Here is a 19,838-nt window from a genome sequence, read left to right as displayed (position 1 = left end):
ACATTTGGGTGCAAACTGGCTATGTGGCGCAAAAGTGATAGGGATGGAAGAAAGAGATGGAAGAAGTGAGGTGACTGAACGATACAGTGCTTAAAGCCATAATTACAAGCCTAATTTCCCTGTGAAGTCACACAGTGCTACATCCAGTTGGATGCAGAAGCATACAAAACAAACACACATAAAACTACGTGAAACAGTGTTTGAGATCACTTTAAACGATCACCCAAACATATAGGTAGACAGAGAAATATAAAAGTAATGGGAAGAATTACTCCATTTGCCTACAAAACAGTTACAGTACAAATTGCTCAGGTAACTGTCCAGTCAATGGGCCTCAACAGCAGTTCAGACTGGGTTACTCCAGGGGAGGTAGACAGTTTATGTTATCACTAATCAAGCTCACTGCACCTTTCCAGTTTTCCCCAGCAGTCGTCTTAGCAAGAACAAGAGTAGCTTGACCTTTTATAACGAGTTGCAGGAAAATACAACACAGGATTATATGGTCATATTCAGGCTAAATGATGCCAACCATACCTGGATCCACGGGAGCTCTTCTGTTTTCACTGTAGTGCTCCAAGCATTGTATGATCCAGAATTGTTTAACCGGGCTAACTTAGGTTCCCAATAGTCTAGACAGAAAACACAAATAAAGCAAGAATTCAAAGAGATGTGCCGAAAAAAAAGTGGAGGCTGTAACAAGCTACTGATGTTGAGAGCTTCAACTCTTTTCCAATCTGCCTCGGGAAAAACTCCCAACCAATAGACTCTAAAGCCATAACCTAGGATAATTTGGGCATCGTCAGAAGCTGAAAGCCAGCTGTTACCCTGCAAAGCTTTATAGCTGGCAGAATGACTTTAAAAATAACAGGCTTTTATATAATGTACTGTCTACTGATTTGTAACCAGGGCCTATAGTTTGCTAAACAAGTTTTTGCAGCCAGCAAAACGTTCTTGCACGTGTTTGTAACCTGGGTACCTTGATTTGCCACTGTGCACGTAAAAATCTATCAATTTCACTATCAAATGATCCTACTTTCAAACCAGGAATAAACTTGATAAATACTATCATTGCTCTGGATGCCAAGTTCCTAAATCTTTCATAACAGCTACAATTTGTTGTTTCTCATCTCATACCACATGCAAACCTCAAATGCTTTTTGAACACCTGCTGCTGATTTTAAAGCAAGGAATCCAATGGACAAACAGATAAAGCTGGATTTGTTCCATGTCATCCAGCAGGGCCACAGACAGAGGACTCCCTGACCCTCAGCCTTGCGATACTGATAGCAGACCTGTGACACTAAAAATACGAAGGCTACCTAGTACAGCTCACACTGCCTGCTTGCAGCACTGGAGAGCTTTTTAGCTTGACAGTTGATCACTGCTGAACTGATCTTGTAAGATGTATCATGAGATGCCACAAGAATATGGAACTGGAATACTTCGCTGTGGATATTCAGGAGCACGTCTGGGCCTTTTCAAGTATCAACTCACCTATATGATGTGAAGCATCAATTTGCGAATCAAGTATAACTCCACTTGTTAGACCCATTGGAATCCTGCACCCTAAAGAGAGCATAGTAAGTTTGTTGTTAAAGAAAAGGAGGGCTATTCAAAAATTTATTCTAGTGCAAACTTCTGAGACATCATTATCCAGAACAATTCTTACTAATACCGTAACATCACCACTCTCTTTTCAGAGAAGGCCAAGGTAATTTCTGTAATTTCTCTCAGCAGATTAATCCACTGGTCACTGTGAGTATGCCGGAAATTCAAAGCTAGTATGCTAAAGGAATAAAGGTGGTATGCTAAATAATTCAGAGCTAGTATGCTAGAGGCTAAATATGTTTTTAGTTCTAGAATAAGTTTCCAGTAAGCACTGCACTCCCTCCTTGAAAGCACAGAGAATCTGCTTTGACTGTTTACAGAACAGTTTCCCAAATTTATTTTTAGCGATCCTGCAATGGTAGGGATGGCTTTATATCTTGTTTTCCCCAGCCAAAAAACACCTTAGTTCAGTACCTTTCTCTATAACCAAATAGGATGCTTGCATTCCTGCTTGCTGATATTCCCCAACTTCAGTGTCTAAAAGCCACCAGCCAGGTCTCTGTGGTTTCATTTCAATTGTTCTAAATGAGCCTTGAAAAAAGTGGAAGAGAAATGCATCAGAAACATTAGCATTATAAGGTTGATGTTAGCAAGGCTGGATGTTAAACCAACGATCATCCTATGGCTTAATCCAGAAAAATTAAATAACGTACTACCCATTGCAGAGAGCACAGTAGCTACCATTTCAGTAATTTCTTTTTCTTGGTAAGCCAGTTCCAGCTAGAGACTGAAATTGGAATTAAGTGACCAGATAAAAATGCAACCCTTGCTGCTAGTACAAAGTACAAAACCTTGGATGCCTGTATGTGACAGCAGACATCTGCACATTAAATACAGTGCTGAGCCACGTAATGAACAGCGCTATTAAGTTTATCACATAATGCAAGGATGTTAATTCTGTGGTGCTGATTATAGCTCTTATTCCTGCTGCTACAGGCTGTTGTTAAAATAATGTAAAGGATGGATGTAAAGAAGCCAAAAGTAGACGTGGGAAAATCAGACGTATGGGCCCTCCCCTCACTTTCTGCAGGCCCCAGGAGGACCAAGGATTGAGCAGGAAGCAGATATGGTTTAGGCTGTTTGCTGCACTACTTAGAAAGCACAGTACATGCTTTATTGCTTTTCTTATATTCCTAGTCAGTGTAGACATGATAAATATAGTTCCTATTTAAACAAAAACATATGGAGATGTCATAGTGAAAAACATCACATTAAAAAGCTAAAAGAGTGAATAAATCATCTAATGTTCACTAAAATAAACTCCTGCTATTCCAAGCAACTTGATCCCATTGACTTGATCTCATTTCCCAGATTTTTTTTTTGGTTATGTGTGTTTGGAGTATTGTTTGTTTGTTTTTTAAACACTTGTAACTGGCTTCCCAAGCGCTTATTGCACATTTGCACTGATGACAGTTATGGGCAAAGGAGTATATCCTGTGGCCTAACAAATGCTTTTAGCCTGTTTCCTTTGCCTCTGGACATAAGAACTCTGCTAGGGCTCACATTTCTTCTCTCTCTTCTGTATCACATTCATCTTGAGATTCTAAAGACAAACCCTCATGACACGGAGCCAGATACCAATGGTCTTTCCCAGCAAACATCAGTGAGACTTCAGCAGTATTGAAGCCTGGGGACGTGTGAACAAGATCGCTGCTCTATTGTACACGTGTAATTTCTCAAGGAATTGCAGACTGACGCTATCCTACTGACTTCCTTTTTCCAATACTGACTTTTACAGTTGAGCACTTTCCATCCAAAGCCAAGCTCAGCACTATGACCAGATTTGCAGATAAGAAAAAAGTGATGCAATAAAGGAGAGAAACCCACTGGTGAGCAGCAAGGAAAGCGAAAAGCTGAAGGCAGTGCTGCAAGCCATACCACTTTTTGTTTTCCATATATATCCCTCCCCATCTGAGAGGAAGACAATTGTCCAAGCACTTAAGTTTTGTCTGTAACTTTATTCATACTTCCAGTTTTAGAGGACAGCAATATTGTCTTTACTTCCCTTCTCCCACAGTGATGATTTTCTAGACAAATGAACTATCAGTGCTCTCATACCCTTACTTACTGTGCTCGAATCCACCTTCCGTTCACCTTTACGTTGGTATGATGGTAACATGACTGCAACAGTCATCCCTTAGAACACATTCTGTTCTGATACTTACCTGGAAGGAGTGTATATGTACCAAGCTGATGCTTTGGCTCCCCTTGTTCTATGAAGGGCTGTCCATGAAAATTGACAACATGAATGTCTTTTGGCCCACCCATATTCAGCAAATGCCATCGGACCAGTTCTCCTTCAAACATCCTAAGGCCTTGCAAATTGTAGGTTATCCCATTAATGGCTGAAAAATAAAAAAAAAAGTCCTGCCAGTAAGGAAAACCACTCACAAAACAGGTCTCAAAGTGCTAGAATGCAATTATTAAAACGAGTGAAGTATTTAATGAAATAACGCACTAACAAAAACCACCACTTACTCCAAATTAAACTACTACACACTTTATAGTCTATGTACATCAATCCAGGGACCTCACCAGAGGATTTGAGCACAGGCTGCTTGCAATACATAGCAGCCAGGAGAACAAGGTGTACGAAATTAAATGTCAGCTGGGAATTTCAGGCCCAAAAGAAAGGCCAGCTATCCAAAACACATTCTCTGTACCTGTACAGTCACAACTGACACCTTCAATTAGCAACTGACTTTAGAGACCACGTTTTCAAAAGGTGGATTCTACTTCTCAACATGTTTTTTTTCAAACATGATCACTTACAGCACACAAATATAAGATTTTTAAAGACAGAAACACAGAGCTTTGTTCCTGACCATTATTTCAAAGAGAAAAGAAAAGGATCACCTTTGGCAAGTCATTAGCTCTACATGACTAAAATCTCTGTATCCACTGAGAAATATATGAAGGGCTGTCTTACAGCTGCTTTGAATCCCTCAGTCCAGCCAGTTGATTTGTCAAATTATTACAATATTTTTAAGTTTCTTGCAAAAAGTTTTTAGGGTATTTTAGCTTCTTACTGAAAAGAGGGTTTTTTGTTGTTTTTGTTGTTTTGGTTTTTTTTTTTAAATATGGGAAGTAGATGTATGTGAGAGAGAAGTTTTCTGTTGAAAGTTTAGCCTAGTATGTCCTTTCCTCATTTTAATAACAAATTTCCAGGCAATGCTAATCTTTGCATATAAAACTGACTATTATGGGTACTACTGAGAACAACAAAAAACATCCACATAATTAAGGTGTAGGGTTTATGTGTGTCCAAAGCCACTGTGAGCAGAGGTACCTCTCTCCACATGTTTCCCTCTACCCCAACAAACTGGCAAAATGCAATATGTACCATGGAATTTGTGGCATTGCTGTGTTTCTTGGGTCTTCTCAGTACAAGGCCTTCTAGAACGTTTGTCAAAGTACCAGCTTTTCTCTTCATCAAAGACCATAAAAAGCAAGAAAAAGTCACGGGTCAGTGTTCTGCTGTTACTTGATGTACTGAAGGTTCCTTTTTGACAGATCAGTATTGGTCCAATCAAACCAGAGTGAATGTCTTTCTCCTACAAGACAATAAGCTCATATTAGATGCAAAACTAGATTTCCTAAAAGATGTCAAAAAAACCCAGAGCATTCTATAAAAATACATCAGGCCCTAAACATTTAAAAGAGGCCAGAATTGCTGTTGCCTCATATCTTTACTTTCGCCTGCTCAGTCCACCAAAGAGCTCCCCAATTTGAATTCTTTCACAGCTTGTACCTTATACCCTCTCTTAACTGAGTGGAAGAGATTGATGTCAGATGGGCACATCAAATCCAAAATAAAGGACAGCTATCCAAAATGTGCTCTGCCGCTTACATTTCTACAGCCATACAGTAACATCGTATGGCTGTATCAAAACACGGTCCCAGACAACCTGTTCGTGAGCTGGGGTGCAGGGGGATGGGACGTTAGGTGATGTCTAGTGATTGCCTCCAACATAAACGTCTCTGATCAACCCCAGCAACACTACCTCTTCTATTTTGATTACCTTACCAGATTTACATCAGAGTAGTAGATCCAGGACCGACAAGCTGCTCCTGACTGCACAGGTCCTGATCGCCTGCTTGCGTACCATACATATATATAACTGTTGTTTGGCTGAACTTCATCATCTTCCTTAAACCAAGCAGTAGATTCATCATCATAAATGCTTCCTTCAGAGGATTTGTCATACAGGAGTCCATGAGCATGGAGAGAATATGGTCTGGATGCCAGATTCTTAAAATGAACCTTAAAAAAAAAAAAGAAAAGAAGAAATAGATTTTGATCAGCGAATCCAAGCCTACACCAAAGTCCCCACACAATACATTCCCATGACCTCAAACCAGGCTCAAGATTTGTATAACAACTGCAGGCTGCATTGTGTGTGGCAAAGCTGGTGGGGATAGCTTTTAACATCTCCATGCAGAGTTACCCTCTTTGATGCAGATAGTTAATTGACAAGGAGAAAGCATGAGTCTAACTCTGTCTTCCACTGAGTCTAGGTTCCTAGGACATAGTTATAGCAAGCAGGGAGATGGGGATTTTCTACCTCTGATGCTTTGCTGCACAGTTGTACTGAGGGGCATAAAACAGTAACACGAGACCTCTGTATGCATCACACTCACTGAAATCAGTGCTTCTCATTTGTCCCAGAGAAGCCTGAGGATAGGGAGATTACATGTTCCCCTCTCCTTAGGTAATGATGGTCGCAAGTTAAATAGTCTCTCTATTCTCTCACTCATGTTTTTAAACGTAGCTTAATGTGTTTCTGTTGCAAACTACTACTGAAATAAGCAGAAAGCAGCAAGATCTACTTTCCCCAACTACGTCCATACCTGTGTGTTGGAAGACTAGATGAAGAAGGCTGAGAGAAGGGAAACTACGGCAATGTGCTTCCTAATGTAAATATACTGCTCTGTCACCAGGGATATATTCCTCTCCACCCTTGTTGTTTGTATTACAACTAACCAACCCATTTACAGCAAAAGTTTTCAAAGGAAAATACATTTTTGGACAAATAAATATATTCATCTTGATACAAATTCACTGATTTCTTTCTAAAAAATGAAGAAGCTTCCTTTACATACAAAAAGTAATATTTTCAGTGCAGACTGGGTTTAAAAAACTAGATTTTTTTAAATGCTAAACTTAAATCTCATTTTACATCAGACTGATGAAGCTGTATTTAACATTGTGAAATATAAGAAAGAAAACCAGAAGTGAATGTACTGTGAATAGGAGAGAAAAAGGATGTGGTTCAAAGAAATACATCACTTTGCTTTTACATCCACATGGCAGTTTCTAGCTTTGAAAACTGTTTTACCATCATGATCTAAAAATTCGTGGTATTTTTAGACCCATACTATGTCACACTATAAAATGGCCAAAAGAATCTTATCCTGCACACATATTCAAAACATTGACCTACCAGGATAACATCGTCCACTTCAGCACGGATAACTGGCCCCAGGATGCCAAGGTGTTCATTATATTCGTCTTCATCCTGAAGAGTCGTAAAGGTACTGTCTGTATAGCTTTGGAAAATCACCTTACGTGTAGTGCCATCTTTACAGGTTTTGTCATTCATTGTTGTACTGAAAGGAAATCCCCAATTAAAAACCCACACAGTGAATCAGAAATAATAATTTTGATGCAATCTGAGAACTCGTACAGCAGGAACATTTTAGAATATAAGAATAAACAAACAAGTAAGCATCAGATGATTCTCAAAATCGTGACTTGCAAACTTCAAGTAATTCTAGTTCTACAATTCTATGTGAGATCCTCCAAATATTTGGTCAGCTATCACTGAAAAACTCCAACTAGTCTCCAAAAACCCAGGTGAGCTCTATTTTCCTTTTTTACCATTAGCAGTAATAATCTGAGTCAGAGCTTAGCTCAGAGTATAGCAACCCTGCCACCTATACCCCACGATCTCACAGATGTACCTTCTCTGGAAAGCTAGCAGAAGCAAATCTTACATTTGATCTATTTGCATTTTGCAACACAGAGTTGGTAAGAAAAAAATAAGACTCTAGGCTTTCAAACCATTCGTCAGATCTTACGTAGAAGCACCTAAATGTTATTATACTGATAAAACATATTATCATTCCCTATAAACTTTGCCTCATTATCAATTCTGCCAAAACCAAAAACTTGAAGTTGTCTGGGAAGAAGAAAGGCTGGCTTATAGCTCTTCAACACACCGAGGTGGTCGGAATATTCCATGGGCTCTGTTAACTTCACTGGAACTATGCAGCTCACACCAGCTGAGGGTGACCCTCACTGGAGAGATCTAAAGAGAGCTCTGAGCACAAGGATTTCTGTCTTGCAAGTGCACAAAGAAACTCCCTGTGGTTTCTGCCAATTTTGCAAGTGCCATTTATACAGATTAAGGCAAAGCAGGAGTAAACCTGGAGAACACTGAAAAAAGTGTTCTTAATGTCAAATAAAATTGAAATTCAATTTGAGAAATAATATATACTTTGAGCCAAGTTTTGTACAATGAAAATTTTCTTGCTCCTGTTTTTGCTGCTTTTGATAAAAACCTAAAGTTGTGGCAGTTTTGTTCTTGCTCTTTTCAAGGGCCACGAAGTTCAGCTTTTTGATGAAAAGTGACTAGGAATATTATATATTGTAGGGTGAGCATTGACGCTAATTTGAGTGAATTAAGACATACAAACTACATGTACTCAAACTACAAATACTCCTTGCTGTGGCAGAGTAGCCAGTCTTCCCTGTAAGAAAAATCCTCAACCTTAGGGTCTGTGATCCAATCACCTTCGGATTTCTCTAAACAGTATGAACAACACAATAATTCACGCAGCTTAATTTTTAAGTATACAGCAGTCACCAGTGTGGTTAATTACTTTGGATCTGTCATATATCTTTCAGTACTGCAGCCTTGTGAAGTTGGAAAGTGCTATTATTCTATTTTACAGCAGAGAACTGAGACACTAGAATCACTTCTTGCTAGTGCCAAAAACTGTGATTTCATCCCTTCTATAAGCACATCCCGGCTATATTAGATTGGTCAGTCCATTAAATCCTGGAAAGACTTTGTACAAGGAACTCTATCCTTTCTCTACTACAGAATCCAAAAACTCAAGGAGGAAGTAAACAGGTCGTTCAAGTGTAAACAAATTGAAAGCTTCTCTCCAGACCTCTTACAGTGAGTTTTCAGCTTCTGTTATAACAAACGTTTCTAGTGAGAAAACTTTTTTGGTTTTATCGGTAGGGTTTCTTAACCCTACAAAAGAGGATTAAGAAAAACAAATAGAGTTCTTAGTTGTGTTGCTCTTGATTATAGTAATCTCTCTCTATGACACGGTAGAGAGCGGTTCCAGACTCCCATGGAAAATTCTTAGGCTTCTGCAACTGAAATGTCAGAAATAACATTGCACATTACAGATGATCTCACACCATCCTGTTTAGGAAACTGTCAGCCTCGCCTGTACAGGCGCACACTCTCCTGGGTGAAAAACAGGTTGGATGTCCAGACCCAGAGAGTGGTGGTAAATGGAGTTAACTCCAGCTGGAGGCCGGTCACAAGTGGCGTGCCCAGGGCTCAGTGCTCAGTTCAGCCCTGTTCAATGTCTTTATCAATGACCTGGAGGAGGGGATCAAATGCACCCTAAGTAAGTTTGCAGATGACACTAAGCTGGGTGGAAGTGTCAATCTGCTGGAGACTTGCCTAGAGTGTCTCTCTGCTGGAGAGTAGGGAGGCTCTTCAAAGGGATCTGAATAGGCTGGACCCATGGCATCAGGTTTAATGAGGCCACATGCCAGGTCCTGCACTAGGGGCACAACAACCCTGTGCAGCTACACATTAGGGGAAGAGTGGCTAGAAAGCTGCCCAGAGGGGAAGGACCTGGGGGTGTTGGTTGACAGCGACTGAACATGAGCCAGCAGTGGCCCAGGTGGCCAAGAAGGCCAATGGCATCTTGGCTTGTATCAGAAACAGCGTGACCAGCAGGTCCAGGGAGGTTATTCTCCCTCTGTACTCGGCACTGGTGAGACCGCTCCTTGAATCCTGTGTCCAGTTCTGGGCCCCTCACCACAAGAAGGATGTTGAGGCTCTGGAGCGAGTCCAGAGAAGAGCAATGAAGCTGGTGAAGGAGCTGGAGAACAAGTCTTAGGAGGAGTGGCTGAGGGAACTGGGGTTGTTTAGCCTGGAGAAGAGGAGGCTGAGGGGAGACCTCATTGCTCACTACAACGACCTGAAAGGAGGTTGTAGAGAGGAGGGAGCTGGCCTCTTCTCCCAAGTGACAGGGGACAGGACAAGAGTGAATGGCCTCAAGCTCCACCAGGGGAGATTTAGGCTCGACATAAGGAGAAAAGTTTTCACAGAAAGGGTCATTGGGCACTGACAGAGCCTGCCCAGGGAGGTGGCTGAGTCCCCATCCCTGGAGGTGTTTTAAAAGACAGGTGGATGAGGTGCTGAGGGACACGGTTTGGTGGTTGATAGGAATGGTTGGACTCGATGATCCAGGAGGTTTTTTCCAACCTAGTGATTCTGCGATCTTAAATTTATCAACATGTAAATCAACAATCAGGATGGTGCGCAAAATCAAAGCAAATGATTTAGCCAAACCTTTTTTTATATCCTGCATAGTTCCAGCAGACCTCTTTAGCTGCAATATAGTATCTCCTCTCATTCCCTTTGCTTCGCAGGTAATGTTCAGCAATGTTCTCTGGGTTACGCTGTTCATTGACATTCACTTTTGGGTCTGTCATGTATGGATCATCAAAGCTTACGTAATGGTATTCATATTCACCACCCGATGTTTCCTCATTGTAATATCCTTCCATAAAATATTCATAGTCTCCATTTTCTTGGGGAAGCCCAATCGTGATTGATGGCTTAAGCTGCCGTGGGGTAAGCATGTAATTTAGTGACTCTCCATGCCTGGCTTTACTCACATTCACTGTATGGTTGGCCTCGTTGGGTGCTCCTGTGGTGTTAGCGCAACACAGCAGTGCCGTGTGGTTAGTCTTAGCTGGAAACAACATACGGCCAAACCCTGCCATGGAACTGGCGATATGTTGTGGCTTTTTACTCCTTGGGCTCAGCAAGTGGCTCATTTTTGGATATTCTTTTATTTTCCTTCGGATCTTGATTAAGGTTCCAGACGTATCATTCTTGTTCCCCTCCTTTCCTTTCAGAGTTGAGTCCACGAGGCTCCCATTCTGTTTTTCTCCCATTAGGTGTGAGAACCCTTGATACTTCTTCGTACGCTTCCTATTTATGAACGCTGTACCATTTCTGCCATGATGATTTAACTTACCACTAACAGATTTATCTAAATTTGCCTCCAATCCCAGACTCCCCTTCGTAGACACCAAATTCCATTCCTCATTTGGTATTTTAGAAGAATATTTCCCAGCCCTGGGCAATGATGATTCCAGCAAGTTCTTCCCTAGTGCAGGGCTGGAATTAGGGCTTATATTGCCCAACATATGATCTAATGAAAAAGCGTCTGCCTGTTTGACTTTGGATAGCTTGGGCTCAGAAAGGCTGGATGCATTAGACCCATCTCCTACAACGAGGTCCACTGTAAGAGTCAAGTTAACTACACGCATGGCATTTTCCATCTTTGTTCCCACGTCTTCCAGTTCATCATCATCATAATCATTTGGAAGCTGTTCAGTTCCCACTTTGGCTGTATCGGATGTGTTATCTGCAGGATGAGGTGCACTTGTCTTGTTAGACAATGAGACATTTTTATTTCTTACATGATTTAGAAGGGCATTCATCTTTTGGACGGAGTAAAACTTCATGCCCAGTGAGTTTCGCCTTTTCCTGTTACTGTTAATGTCATAATTTCCTCTTCCTGCGCTTTCCTCTTGATGCTTTTCTGAAAAAAAATTGCTGTCTTCTGCATCAGTTGAAAGATCTTCTGCAACACTCATATGGCCTTCCCCATTGCTCAGCAAGTGTTTACGTGCAGGCGTGCTACTGTGATCTGTTTCATAACTGCTTTGGCTTCTGTTCTCAGATACCAAGTCAGCCTTTCCATCACTTATGCTAGCTAAAAATAAGTCCTCTTCTGTTGTGACTGATGCGTGACTTGACTGGAATGTTTCAGCCTCAACTGGGCGATGAGGAGTGACACGAGTTTCTAAGAACTTATAGGTGTTTGTGGTTTCACTACTATTTATATCTGCCAGACCCGAGCCAAGAGCCACCTCAGAACCCACAGTATCAGGGCCTTCATACTGCTGCCAGGCTAGGGCTGTAAGATTTTGTTTTTCTTCATCACCTGTTGTGTTCCTTAAGCTTCGAATGGAGTACAAAGAAGCCAGGTAATCCTGATAATCCAAATCGTCCTTATCTCCTTCTTGCACATCTTCTTCAACTGAAGTGGAAACAGCCTTTTTATCAGTCTTGGTGTAAGTGAAATCCACAACATCAAACATGTCATCATCCTCATAGTCACATCTGGCATCTCTGAATCTCAGTCTCATGCCGTGACTCATCTCTGGGGTACCCCAGGAGGCTAAAAGCCAGGTACCTGCAATTGAAATAAAAGTGTTTTTTGAATATGAAGTAGATACAGGAGTGGACATTGCCTGTCATGTAAGTGGTCAGAGCAAGTTTCTGGGTTTGTTTCTACAACATATGCTATAGGAGTACTAAGCCTGTTCTGGGATTTCCATTTCAATTCTCTTACTGCAATGAAAAATAACTAATAAATGTAAATAAGTAATAGCACATATAAATAAATACACCTAAGAGCTGGAGCTCTTCTACACAGATTAAGCCGTATCTAGGACCTGAGTCCAAACATAACCCATGAAAGAGAAGGATATAAAAAAGAAAGAAACAACATAAAGGATCCTATGTTTAGATCTGGATCTAAGATTGGAATCTTTTAAGATAAAGGTTTAATTTTGTCCTGTTCTCAGTGTTGTACGCATTGCCACACAGAGCATTCCGAACAGAACAAACATGTTCTGAGGCACTACTGATGAACATATGAAAACACAGTATTTTTAAAGCTTTTGAATGCATGAAGGATGACCTTTAAAAGAATAAAGTGACTTGAATTTCCAATCTGGACACAAAACATTAAGCTGCCAATCCTAAGTATCTTGGGATTCAAAGGTTTTAGTAATTCCCTCAAAACCCAGCCAGAAGAGAAGCTCTCAATTTGAAACTAGGAACTGCAGAGAACACAACACGATCTGCTTTCCCAAACAGCATCAAATCAAGTTCTGTGCTTGCTACAGCTTGCTTTGGGAACCAGCAGAAATGATAGAATAGACAGAACTAACAGAGCTTGAGAAAACCAGCCTATTTTATTAAAAAGGTCACACACAATATTTCTGTATTCATCAGAATCTGAGGGCATCTGCATAGCTGTAAGAACTAACAACAGTAAATTGACAAAAGAAAACATGCCTTAGATGGAGAGAACAAATCACATGCCAAAAATCAAGCAAAACAACTTTATTACTGGGGAGGTTTTCATGAAGTGTGATGGAGTTTTAATGATTCCTTAGTTTGAACAAAAAAACCCACTTTACATACAATAGAAAATTTTAACTTATAAGATCTTGATGCTCTGCAATCACCAAAAATCAAGCTTTCAGGACATAAAAAACTTTGTTATTTAAATAGATAAAAGACACAAAACCACACTGGTATTTTAAATAGGATAAGGATACCTAAAAACCTTGTGGGATTTTCAGGATGATCACTGTACACTCCCAGTCTTCAATAAGGGAGAATATCTATCCTCTTGTAGGTAATTCCCTAAGCGAGGGCTACATGCATCACCTTTTCAAGATACAGTATTAACCCTAGCTAGACATTGCGATGTATACACCGATGAACCAGTGGTCCAGTTGAGTTAGGCAGACTTTACTGCAGCTAAATGACCACAAGCCTAAGGTGAGGTGTAGCCACTTTGTCCAAAAATGACTAGCATAATTTGACAGCCTTGGCCCATTTTAACTAGCTTAAGATGGGCAAGATTGGGAATCACACAATGGAGTTGATACTGGATTGTTTCCAAAGATAAACTTAAAATTGCCTTTAAAATGACCATTGGTAACCCCAATGCTAATTGGGAAGCGAGAAAAACCCAAGTCAATAAAAACCAAACAAAATGAGCCTCAGTATAGCATACATTTATGCTATGTGCTAAGTCAACACTCAACACTCATCAGTTGCGCTGGGGAATGATTCAAGGTTTTCCAGCACTGTTTATCTGAAAAGCTTTCTTTCCTACATTATAAACTAGAGATTGAAAACAATGCCTTAGAAGAGCTTTCAGACACTACAAGTTTCCCACTTACCAACATTGTCCATTTCCACTGTGACCGATTCTCCACTCATTGGGAAAAGATTCAACACATCTTCGTATTTCCCTTGATACAGAAAAGAGTGTCCAGAAAGGCGAGCAGAGACAATCTCATCGTGAGTGCCAACACTGAAGAAGTGCCATTGAACCACGCTATCCTGGCAAAATCCAAGAATTTCACTGCTGTCGGACACATAGCCATTTATTGCTATAAGGAAAGCAAAATTAAAATGGTCTCAATATTTTTGAAGTCAGATGTTTAAACATCCTGTTCTTTAATGTCAGTCCACTGAACTGGACTCGCATTTGCACCTGGAAAGAGGCTGACACAAGGCTGAAACCACAATTGCCTTGGAGATTCCAGCTCTCCACGTCAGCAGGTTGCTGTGTCGAAGTTAAATGACCCTTGTCTCTGCTTCAGGGTCCAAAGCCAGCCTGGTCCCTAAGATATTGAATATTTTTATATGCTGCTACCTGGCATGGTTAGAAATTTACTGAGTCTGTAGAGAATTCCCTGACTGCACTACATCTGAGAACAAGCAATCGCTGAATGCTCAGGTTCACATGAGCTTTCATAACATTAAACTTGATAGCTCACTCACTGTGCATTATGTTCGAGTTGTAGAACTTGGGGTCATCCCTTTTAACACTGGCAGGGGTGCTGCAGTACTCCTTGATGTTATCCTCTAGGTACCAGCTCTTATTTTCATCGAACACAGCAAACATTGCCTGCTGCTCCCCATCCGCCTTTTTCTGAAAAACAAATCAGCACAGCGATTGTATTTTATGAGCAGAGATACGCATGAAGGACTTGATTCCACTATCTTGCTTACTTATTATATAAACAATACAAGCTTCACCAGAGTTGTGCCAAGCATGATCCAAGGGCTCAGTGAAAGGGAGAAGGGGACCAAAACATCAAGTTCACACTCGTATTGCTACAACCATCCTGTGGCAGAGCACTAATCAAACTGCTAGCACTGCTGGCACGCAGATGTTATATGACTGGGCTCTGACTAAAAGGACCAGGCTCTTGGTTTGACCAGAGCACAAGCTTATGACACTTTTATCTCCCTTCTAATGCTCAAGTCTTTGCCAAGCAAGATTTCAATGGATGGCAAAGAGAACCAATCTCCCAGAACTCTCCCAAGCTGTTTGGGCTGCTCTGGATTCAGTGACTCCAGAAGTTGTCAGACCCTGTTAAGCTATATCTGCTACAGAAAGGCACCAGCTCAGATCTGAATGCCTTTAGATTGGAAGGTATAAAAGCAGCAGGAAGGTTTATTATCAAGCCTAGAAACAGACTTTCAAGTCAGGCTGACCTTTTGTTGAAATGCTGCTTTCGCTAGAAAAATCAGAATGCAATTCCTCTACCATTGTGGACAGTTAGAGGACCGTTTCTTCAAGTCATTTCTTCAGCAGCCTGTTGGTTTAATTACTCTTTACATGACAGACTTCTAAGGAGAGCAAAACCAAATTCACTGTAGATCAAATAACATTTATGCAAAATCCGTCTCTTAAGAAGTTGCCAAACATGTTACCTGCACACCCTTCTGTGTCAATGCTTCACTTTTACAGATCAGAAGTGGGCCAATCAGTCCAGAGGCTATATCTCTCTCAATATCTACAGCGCTATGATACAGCCTTGTAATACATTGCGCATCACGCGCAGTGGGTTGATCTGTTTTGGCAATTGTCCATTCGTAAGTGTATGTCTTCCCTGGTTCAATTCCTTTGCTCTGGGTGCCATTGCCTAAGGAAAAATAAAGGAGAACAGTAGTGATACAAACTTAGAGCCAGATCTTTATATAACACAAGGCTGAACCTTTAATGAAATCATAGAACCATAGAATCATGATCATCAGTGCAGTTATGTCATTTCAAACTACCTCTGAGATAACTGAAGTTCAGCAAACAAGAACAGAAAACTAAGGCACCTAAAAAAGGGTATTTGTCCACGCTTTGCAGATAATGTCTTGGTTTCTCTACAAGGCAACACAACAGGCCAGCTGTGGCAGAGCAAGGAACTCAGTTTTCCCAGTCACGAACATTCCTGGCCACAGCATCTCTTTCAAAGCAATGAAACTACCATTAGGAGTATGTAAAATGTAATTCAGGAGTTTCTTACCTGTGGGATCCAGAGGATAATCAGCACCTTCTGCACTCTTTGAAAGTGTCACTCCATGGAAGTAAATGCTGTAGGGTCGACTGGCCTTATTTTTGAATACAATCTATATTGACAGGCAAACAGAAAGAATTTATTATTCAACATATCTTTGTCTGAATACATAACAAAGTTTCAACCACAGTACAATTTGCTTAGTTTGAGCCTGGGACGTGCTGGAAAATGGGTGTCTTAAATATTTTTTTGATAGTGGCTTTGAATAGGAAAGGGGAAGATTTGGATTAGACATTAGGAAGAAATTCTTCACACTGAGCGTGGTGAGGCACTGGCACCCTTGGGGTGTTCAAGGCCAGGTTGGATGGGGCCTTGGGCAGCCTGGGCTGGTGCGAGGTGCCCCTGTCCATGGCAGAGGGGTTGGAAGCGGATGATCTTTAAGGTCGTTTCCAACCCAAACCATTCTATGATTGTACGATTCTATAAAACTTGCAGTCTACATGCTGCCAGTACCCTGCTGCTGCACTTCATAGAGCCCATTGAGTGAAGTTCAGCTTCCTACACCTGGTCTCTCATAAATCTAAAAAGACCACTTGTTCTTGCCGCTACTAGGCACATGCTATCTCAGAGACTATGAAGTTATAGACTAAAGTTCTTCAGATCTTTCAATAAGGGAGAAAATGAATTTAAACAAATCTTAAAACAAATCTCCTGTATTCCAGGACCCAAATATGGGAGGAAACAATAAAATGTCCTGCATACACTTGATGAAATCAGAAAAAAAGAAGAAACATACTAAACTTGAAATTAGAGTCACGGTGGAAAGGTCATGAAACTTTGTGTGCATCATTAAGTGACAACAGAAAGGCAAGTGGATGAGGCAACAAAACAAGCTTGTAACACAAATGCTTTGTAATTTCATTTGATAACTCCAGGAAAAAAGAAACCCAAACATTGAACCATGAAAATTGAGTACCATTGCCTAAAACAGCCAGAAAAAAACCCAACAACATAAGGAATGAGCGGTTCACAAAGCTTAGCCTCAAATTTCCTCAGAAGTCCACGTGTGTCTAGCTTTTTTCGTTTTAGACCTGTGTCAACATATCAATATATTTTACAAAGAGTGCAAACAAAGTGTGCTTATGTTGCAAAGTAAGGCACAATCATGGAAACTGTAGAGAGAACACTCAAAAACTTAAGCTAAACACTGGCAGCTGTGATCATACCTTTTAACAGGGACAGTATTTATAAGCTGTAAATATTTATTAGCTATATTTTTGATCAAAAATACCCAAATAAAACTAGTTCTTTTGTATCTCTGCCCAACAGAAAATTATGCTATAGTGTAAATAACTCCTGAATTTATGTTACTTACTTTGACTTTGTCATTGAGTTGAGCTCTGATAACAGGGCCTAAGATTCCAGTTTCCTTGGGACGAGGATTTTCCAGACGCTTGGTGAAGCTAGCATCAGTATATTGCCTGAAAATAGCCTTTTTATACTTTTTACCAATGAGATTTGAGAAGTTGTCCAAATGCTGAGCTCTATATTGTCTTAAAAGTAAAGGAAAAGACAAAGGATCAACAAAACTTGAGTAGTGACATCTATCAAAATACAGAATTAGTACTCAAGCAACTGGGAGAAAACTTACTGCTTGGAAAGAAACCCAAACCCCTAAAATAACCTCATGCTCTTCACTTCAAATTCTAACCTAAATTAGGTAAGAAGCTTGCAACATTATTTGTGTTTTAGTATCACACATGATCAATTAGTATCAGAGTTTACACTGAGTTAATAGGGTACACATGCAAGAAACAACTGAACTGAAGCAGCAGCTATACTTTCAAGATGAGACAGCAGAAATCATTGCTCTACTTTTACAAAGGCATACTTGAGCACAGAAAAAAATAAACAATTTGCTTATAGTAGCAAAGACTCTAGGAGGGACAGGAATGGATAATCTTAATCCTAGTCAAGCACCAAATAATATGTATCGTTATACTCAGGTTTGAAAACATTAGAATTGTGGGTGCTGAGAGCAAAAATTGGATAAATGCTGGGAAATAGAGTAACATGTTTGTCCTGTCCACCTGTCCTTCAAAAAAGGTTACTGAATAGAGCTAAACTTTGTAATTCTGAATAAAATAGGAAAAATCAGAGCACTGAGGTGGTTAAATGATGACATAAAACCAACAGGGAAAGATATAAAAGGTTATTCTGTTGTTCTGTTTGTTCAAGAGCAAATGAGAAGGTAAGTAAATCATAACAAAGAAGAACGAATACTTAAGAGTTATGGGAACACTACGTTTTAAAGAGGTATACGAAACTATAAAACTACACAGGGTAAGGAACTGAGTAGGAGGTTGGGTGAGAATCTCCAGAGGTCCTCTCCAACACAAATTATTTTGTGATTTCACATTAACATTCAATATGATGTTGAAAAAGTATTATTTTACCTATCAAGGCTGTCTGGAATACTTGGAGCATAATCCCAAGTAACTTCCTCTGCAGCAATGAAATATTCCCAGCTTTTGACCATAAGACGTTCTTTATAGGAGAGACGGTTCTTCTTCACCTCTTTGTTCCCACAGTCTCTTACAGTAAGGTAACCATGCATTCCAGCTAATTGAGAAGAAACAGTACCATGGTGATTTTCCGTTTTATAAACCATTTCAACTGCATTTCTCAATTCTTCAGCTACGGCTGCCTCCAAGCACTTGCTCATCTGACTGTCATATTTTCAGGCCTGAAAAGGCTGCATTCATACAGACCTGAAGGGGGCCTACAGAAAAGCTGGGGAGGGACTGTTTACAAAGGCTTGTAGTGATAGGCCTAGGGGCAATGGATATAAACTGGAGAGGGGCAGATTTAGGCTAGACTTAAGGAGGAATTTCTTCACGCTGAGGGTGGTGAGGCACTGGCACAGGTTGCCCGGGGAAGCTGCGGCTCCCCCATCCCTGGAGGTGTTCAAGGCCAGGTTGGATGGGGCCTTGGGCAGCCTGATCCAGTGGGAGGTGTCCCTGCCCATGGCAGGGGGGTTGGAATTGGATGATCTTTAAGGCCCCTTCTAATCCAAACCATTCTATGGTATATACATATTTATATAGCCCAGGAACATTCCAAAGAGCCCATATTAATCACATGGAACACAGAAGCTTTCTCAACTAGCCCTCTGTGAAAATACCAGCTGAATGGCTTGTTTTTTTTCAAAATATGTCTTCCAGCTCCTGTAAGAGATACATTTCTCTCATTCTTTAAAACATTCTGATCACTGCTGAGATATATCCACTTTCAAATGACGAACAGCAAATATTTTCATCAGATTGAGTGACTCTTAGCTCAAAGTACTCGGTTTCTCAGGAAACAGGTGGTTCCTTACTCATTTTATAACAGTGTTTATATGAACACCTCAGAGACTGACATAAGTTGGAGTGTCTTAGAAGCTCAGAATGCTGTGGGTTGGAAGGGACCTTTACAGGTCATCTGCTCCAACCATTGCTGCAGAAGCAGGGACATCTTTAACTCGACCAGGTTGCTCAGAGCCCCATCCAACCTGACCTTGAAAGTTTCCAGGGATGGGGCCTCCACTGCCTTTCGGGGCAACCTATGCCAGTGCTGCACTACTACCCTCGTTGTAAAAAAATCTTTTCCTTCTATCAGTCTAAATCTACCTTTCCTTAGTTTAAAGCCATTACTCCCTGTCCTGTCACAACAGGTCTCTCTAAAAAGTCCATCCCCATCTTCCCTCTACCCCCTTTTCAGTACTGGAAAGCTGCTGTAAGGTTTC

General features: G+C 40.6%; 1 protein-coding gene across 1 annotated transcript in view; it reads right to left on the bottom strand.

Moving 5' to 3' along the window:
• F5 (coagulation factor V) overlaps nt 1-19,838 on the bottom strand; it is a 35,351-nt gene that overhangs the window by 4,090 nt on the left and 11,423 nt on the right. Inside the window, exons 7-20 of the mRNA XM_069867676.1 lie at nt 18,508-18,673; nt 17,427-17,604; nt 16,061-16,163; nt 15,474-15,685; nt 14,535-14,685; nt 13,928-14,140; nt 10,218-12,138; nt 7,053-7,218; nt 5,636-5,872; nt 4,952-5,162; nt 3,774-3,953; nt 2,023-2,139; nt 1,495-1,566; nt 535-629 (exon numbers count right to left, since the gene is read on the bottom strand). Of these exons, the coding sequence (XP_069723777.1) occupies nt 535-629; nt 1,495-1,566; nt 2,023-2,139; nt 3,774-3,953; nt 4,952-5,162; nt 5,636-5,872; nt 7,053-7,218; nt 10,218-12,138; nt 13,928-14,140; nt 14,535-14,685; nt 15,474-15,685; nt 16,061-16,163; nt 17,427-17,604; nt 18,508-18,673 (4,022 nt within the window). The remainder of the gene's footprint in view (nt 1-534; nt 630-1,494; nt 1,567-2,022; nt 2,140-3,773; nt 3,954-4,951; nt 5,163-5,635; nt 5,873-7,052; nt 7,219-10,217; nt 12,139-13,927; nt 14,141-14,534; nt 14,686-15,473; nt 15,686-16,060; nt 16,164-17,426; nt 17,605-18,507; nt 18,674-19,838) is intronic.

This window comes from Phaenicophaeus curvirostris, chromosome 1, assembly GCF_032191515.1.
Source record: "Phaenicophaeus curvirostris isolate KB17595 chromosome 1, BPBGC_Pcur_1.0, whole genome shotgun sequence".
Lineage (NCBI taxonomy): Eukaryota > Metazoa > Chordata > Aves > Cuculiformes > Cuculidae > Phaenicophaeus > Phaenicophaeus curvirostris.
The sequence above is the reverse complement of the archived record's forward strand: the minus strand, read 5'-3'. Positions and strand labels throughout refer to the sequence as shown.